The sequence below is a fragment of the Culex quinquefasciatus genome, chromosome 3 (assembly GCF_015732765.1).
Source record: "Culex quinquefasciatus strain JHB chromosome 3, VPISU_Cqui_1.0_pri_paternal, whole genome shotgun sequence".
NCBI lineage: Eukaryota > Metazoa > Arthropoda > Insecta > Diptera > Culicidae > Culex > Culex quinquefasciatus.
The window spans coordinates 79,824,841-79,830,928 of record NC_051863.1 but is presented as its reverse complement, the minus strand read 5'-3'; the positions used below and the strand labels follow the sequence as shown (position 1 = coordinate 79,830,928).

General features: G+C 42.0%; 1 protein-coding gene across 2 annotated transcripts; it reads left to right on the top strand.

The window, feature by feature from the left end:
- Window positions 1-50: 50 nt before the first annotated feature.
- On the top strand, window positions 51-3,471 carry LOC6035831 (ribosomal RNA small subunit methyltransferase NEP1). Of its 2 annotated transcripts, none has more exons than XM_001845899.2 (3): window positions 51-282; window positions 340-910; window positions 3,437-3,471. In XM_001845899.2, the coding sequence occupies exons 1-2, from the start codon at window positions 133-135 to the stop codon at window positions 907-909; spliced, it is 720 nt and encodes a 239-aa protein (XP_001845951.1). In that variant the 5' UTR covers window positions 51-132; the 3' UTR covers window position 910; window positions 3,437-3,471. The 2 variants fall into 2 exon arrangements, with proteins under 2 accessions (XP_001845951.1, XP_038121455.1); XM_038265527.1 differs by lacking the exon at window positions 3,437-3,471 and adding an exon at window positions 1,776-1,793.
- Window positions 3,472-6,088: the final 2,617 nt, after the last annotated feature.

Genomic DNA, 6,088 nt, shown 5'->3' with positions numbered 1-6,088 from the left:
CGAACACATTTGCAGCTGTCAAAACGCGTTTTCAAAACATGTGCGTTTGTTAATAAGTTTGAATCGGCGTTGGAGCTGCACGCGAGTGATTTTAAAAAAATTGTTAAATTTATTGTTATCCGCGAGTCAAGTATGGGCAAAAAGAGAAAAGCAGGAGGCGCGCAGGACGAAGATGCCGAGGAGTATGACCTTCCGGCGAAGCACATGAATTCCAGCCACATTCGTTCCAACGAACGAAGGCTCATCGTCATCCTGGAAGGAGCCCAGCTCGAGTCTGTGAAGGTATTTCGTACAGCGGGACTTGTGTAGGAGATGTTTAAGGTTACAATTTAATTACAGGTTGGACCAGTGTTCGAACTTCTCAACTGTGATGATCATCTTAACTTGCTGAAAAAGTTTAACCGCGATCCGGGCAGTTGCCGGCCAGACATCACCCACCAGTCCTTGCTTATGTTGATGGACTCGCCCCTAAATCGAGCTGGACTGCTGCAGGTGTACCTGAAAACGGAAAAGAACGTTCTGATCGAGATCAACCCACAGACGAGAATACCCCGGACGTTCAGGCGGTTCGCAGGGCTGATGGTTCAGCTGCTGCACAAGTTTAGCATAAAAGCTAGCGATTCGCCGCAGAAATTGATGCGCGTCATCAAGAACCCGATTTCGAACCACTTGCCGGTAGGATGTCGCAAGTTTGCCATGTCCTTCAGCGCCAGTAAGGTTGAGCATCCGCGCGAGCTGGTGCCCAAGCAGGACGAACCGGTGGCCCTGGTGGTGGGGGCGTTTGCGCACGGAAGTTTGAACGTGGACTACACCGAGGGAACCTTTTCGATCAGCAACTACCCGCTGTCGGCGGCTTTGGCCTGCAGCAAACTTTGCTCAGCGTTTGAGGAAGCGTGGGGAATCATCTAAGGTAAATGAAAGCTGTATTTAAATTTAAAGCATAAAAATAAATTTATAAAAATAGTTAATGGTGTACTGATTTGTTCCTTTGAGAGCAATATACCGTCTTTTTTTGACAAAGAACTTTGGCCTTAACTACAGTTTCAATGCGAAATTTCGCAAATCCTAAGTGTAACAAAACTTTGTAAGCGCTTAAAACTTCCACCCCATTCAAGCAAGTCATTGAATAAAAATTGACTACCTCATCAGTTAATAAAATGTTGTTAAAGTACAGTCATCACTCTTATTCGAATAATTTACAAATCGCCTAATGTTTGAACATAATGAATTGCTTATAACTTCATTTGATTGATGGGCTGAATGGAACGGGACACATAAGACGAATTGGGACAGCGGTTTTAGCCATGATTTTGATATGTGTGGTTGGTTTCGGTTAGAACAGATAAAGAACCCAAAAATAATACATCGGCTTTCAAATTTTAAGCTTGTAACATTGCTTTTATTATACGTACTCTAAATACTGCTCTCCCCTCGGCTCTCCCTATTTAGACTGTAGTCCTGATTCGTCCCAGATTTCCTAAGTTTCCGTCGATTTCCAGGTAGCGAACGCATCTCAAAGATGAGATCTAGTAGCTCATCTTAACTTTTAGTGGATTCTTTTCACACAGGCTGATACCCCTTACACAGACACTTGAAAAGGTCCCATAAACATATAAAACACAATAGCTTATAGGACCTTTAAAAAAAGCCCTAGACTTGTATGTCGGACTCAAGACTTCTAGAACAAAAAAGAACTATATTAATGCGACGAGGTCATCAACCATCTAACGTTAAGTAACGTTTTTTTATCTGATAACTTTTATGCAACTATACAGATTCGCAAACATGGACTCGGAACAGAAAGCGGCATTGCCAATGCCATACTGGGACTCGATTCCGAACTCTTCGCCTCTGGTTTCTCCATAGATGAACTGGGACTCGGAACAGGAAGCAGCAAGGGAAGCAGCACTGTCAATGCCAGACTGGGACTCGATCCCAAGCACCTCGCCACCAGTTTCTCCATCGATGGAATCAAGCCCAACCCCAGCACCTCCAGAGCAAGGCAGGCAATTGTTCCCGAACACTTTGCCACCAGCATTTGCGACGATGTACTGGGCCTCGATTCCGAACCTTCTGCCATGTTGGTGGATTGGGCCTCAATACCCAACTCGGACCAGGAAGCAGCACTGCCACTGCCAGACTGGGACTCCATTCCGAACCTATCGCCTCCGGTTTCTCTATCGCGGAAATTGGACTCGACCCAAAACGCGCCACCATCGGTAATTGTGCCGGTGGACTGAGCCTCTGTTCCCAACCACTCGACTCCAGTTTTTTCACTATAAGGAATTTAACTTCCATCAATTGGGATTTAGTCAACCACAACACAGGGTGCGTATCATGCCTTGACGGATGGGCCACGATGGCTTGACGCGAAACATCTGCTTCGTGATGCCGAACTGTGATCCACCGCCAAATGCTTATCCGACGGATTACTTGGTGTCTCTGTCGGACATGCGGAAGGCCAGCGGGATGACAGTATTCACCAATGCCGTCTCAGAAGCAGAAGGAGAACTCCATCATGTCTACTGTAAGCCTCGTTAATGTGAATATATTATGACAAAGGACTTTGTTTAAGAGCAATATCAATCCACATGCCCCTCGGCGTAGGTACTTGAATCGTACGTCCCTAACAGAGATGATGTCTGCAACGCAACAGTTGTCTGTTTCGTGGAAGCAGCAACAAGCCGTATGATTAGCCAGCTTGATTCGGAGCGGGTTGTAGGTGATTGAAGAGAATTTGCGATCGCCCAGAATACACGGCGTATTCAATGAATATTGCATCACTTTATTCGGGACTCACACTGAACATTAGCGCGAAGGATCCGAGTACACGCACGCTGACGGAATCACCTGGTCCCACACAGTTCAGCGTCCGGATTGGCCGTCTTATGCAGTGTGTGTCCCGTGCGGTGGCTAAGATAGCACATCATATTTTCGAATCGGTTTGGCAAAAATCGTTTATGCTGTTCCACAAATTCAAGTCGTCCATCGCGGCTTCCACGCCGAGTGGAGCTTGCAAACACAGTTTGACGTATACAAATATACCAAACCTCACGAACCTTCCGAGTTGTTTCGCCTCCTCACGCGTCATTCCGCCTTTTCCCGCAGCAGATATATTTTGATGGCGTACAGCATTTTTACCATCCACCTGGCCTGATGGATCGGGCCCGGGACTTTTGAAGGTATTTTAATTTTTCAGATGTTTCCCCCAACACAACCAATGTCAGCTCAAGCAGCTCCTTGTAGTCATCTCTAGGAAAGGTATTTAAAATCGCTGAAATTGATATAAATAATCTAGGTACGCGCAATACATAATTGCTTCATAAAATAAACATTATAAATCAATTTAACAAAGTCTAAAAGAAATAAAAAACAAAAAAAAATTGTTACTCAAAAAATCTGGCAATGCCCTAAATAGAAAACATATCTCTTTCAGGATCCCAGGAGTGTCTTGTGATAGTGCCATTGAGCTAAAATCCTCATAATCCGGTTTATCGAAAAATCAAAAAGAGAGATGTGTAAAAATTCTAAGTGTAAATATAAGTATCCGGCGCCGTCGCTCCGTGCCGTACTCAAACACTTAGGAGCCCAGGGCGGTGAAGTCCTTGTAGTTAAAAGGAAGACACCAGTGGTTAGTACTAGCAAAGGTGGCCGACAGCTATAAAGTCAACTTCGTTTCGTTTTTCGATGTGAGCCGGTATCATGGAGTGAACATTTATTTAAAAAAAAGTTTGGACAGTAGCCGCATTGTGTTTAAAAAAATCCGAAATGAATTATAAACAAAAAAACATTATTGTTCAGGCGGTGTCGAAATCATCAAAACTGAAATTTGGTAATCAGCCGTTTCGCAGCATATCAAATTTTGTAATTTTCTTAAATTTAAATGTTAAAATGTTTTATACATTCCAGAAATTTTTCACCTACTTCACCAAACTTGTTTAATTTATAATTTTTAACTCGATACACTCAACCCCCGGTGGTTGGTCACTTTTTCGTTTGACACTTTTTTAGTTTGTACCCCGTTGGTTGGTCAAAGTCAAACTAAAAAGTGACGAACTGTCACTTTTTACACGGCGCTCACGCACACTATCAAAACAAAAGTTTGGTAGTGTGTGTGAAGTCCGTGTAAAAGGGGTGTCAAACTAAAACGTGACCCCGTTCGTTTGACAACAGTTGGTGTCAAACCATCGGGGTTTTAGTGTAATCAATATCTCTGCATGGAATATTGTCCGTTTCTCTCGAAGGTACACGCCGCGCGGCATTTCAGAATGTGCCGCAAACACTGTTGCCAGCGATTTTCTGCACTTTTGGTGCAATAAAAAACATACCCGGCAACAATGCCATGCAATTCGAAAAAGAAGATCAACAAAAACAAAACGCGCAGTATGGGATTTGACAGCGAGCATTTGCCGAAAGTGCGGCGCGTCGTTTCGAGGCTGATATGCCGCGTGTCTTTTTTGGGAATACGCGCAATAAAACAAACATAAATTGGGGTGTTTTGAGTTACGGCTATTTATAATTTTCAATGGCGCACTCCAGGTAGAAACAATACTTTGATCTAAATTTTGATCACGGAAATGGCAGGCCAAGTGCGAATGATGCTGATGATACCTCTTCAGTTGACGCTCAGGCGAGGAACATCCTGGAAGGAGCGTCTGACTACGTCCGTAGTCCTGTTAGATCATTCTTGATCAAGACAGTATAGCTCTGGTTCCTTGCGAGTGTCCTATTTTCTTACCTCCACGTTGGCTTGGTTTTCATGATGACCTAGCTGGTGGCCTGTGGAAGCGGCTCGTAAACGTTTGACCACCGCGGGTCAGACTCGAGACGGCTAAAAGAAAGGGGCGCGACAATGTGGGAAAGGGAAGTAATTTGTGATTGTAGACGGTATTGGTCTTTTGAAGGTATTGCGATTACAGAGAAAGATGTCTCAAGCCAACCTTTGGTTTCTTAGCAGAGTGCGGACATTTTTCTCTGAATCGGCTATCGAGAAATTAAAAGTGCAACATGGAGTTAAACTTTCTGTCAAGCTGTTGTGAAGGTTTCCATGAAAGCTGCGAAAGTTTAACTCCATGTTACCGGCTCACATCTCTCTTTTTAATTTCTCGATAAATTTTTCAGATGTTTCCCCCAACACAACCAATGTCAGCTCAAGCAGCTCCTTGTAGTCATCTCTAGGAAAGGTATTTAAAATCGCTGAAATTGATATAAATAATCTAGGTACGCGCAATACATAATTGCTTCATAAAATAAACATTATAAATCAATTTAACAAATTCTAAAAGAAATAAAAAACAAAAAAAAAATTGTTACTCAAAAAATCTGGCAATGCCAGATTTATTTGGCAAACAGACATTTGAACCACACTATTCGCAATGGAACAATTTTGACTTATTAAATTTTGACTTTTCAAAACTATCGAAAAATGGTCAATTTTGACACTTTCTGGGTTACTAAAGCCCTACCTGTCAATCATTTTTAAATGTAACATAAACGCCATCAGCAGTATGTTTATAAAACCTGTCAAACATGATTACAAAAAAAACCATTTCTGATATCACGTTTTTTCATTTTAATGCAAGTATCATTTTTTTTTGACAAGAACAACATTTTTCGATGGACAACGTTAACTATGGTCCCCTTGGAACGAGCTGTCAAGTAGGAGCTTTTCTGTCAAGAAGGACCGCGAGATTAATTTTTCAAAATTGATTTAAAAATCCATTTTAAACTCTTTGTGGTCGTACAAAGGGTCATTGTACTCAGAAAAATAAGTTTTATCGCTGTAAACAATAATATCAGCAATCTAAGCCGAGATCTAAGCTTCATTTTAGGACCCAATTGAAAATGGATGCTCAACATTCAAATCGACGGTAACATTTCAAAAGGCATCATGTACATTTTTACACTTTCTGGATTATTGCATATTCTGAAAGTACTCTTAATAAGCTACCTCTCCACCAAAAATGAGCAAAAGTTACTTCAGTAAAGTCTGTTTAATAATGATTTGAAATAAAGTAACATAAACAAAATTTCTGCCATCAGCAGTGCCTGTTTATATAGCCCTGTAAACCTGTCAAATAAAAGACTA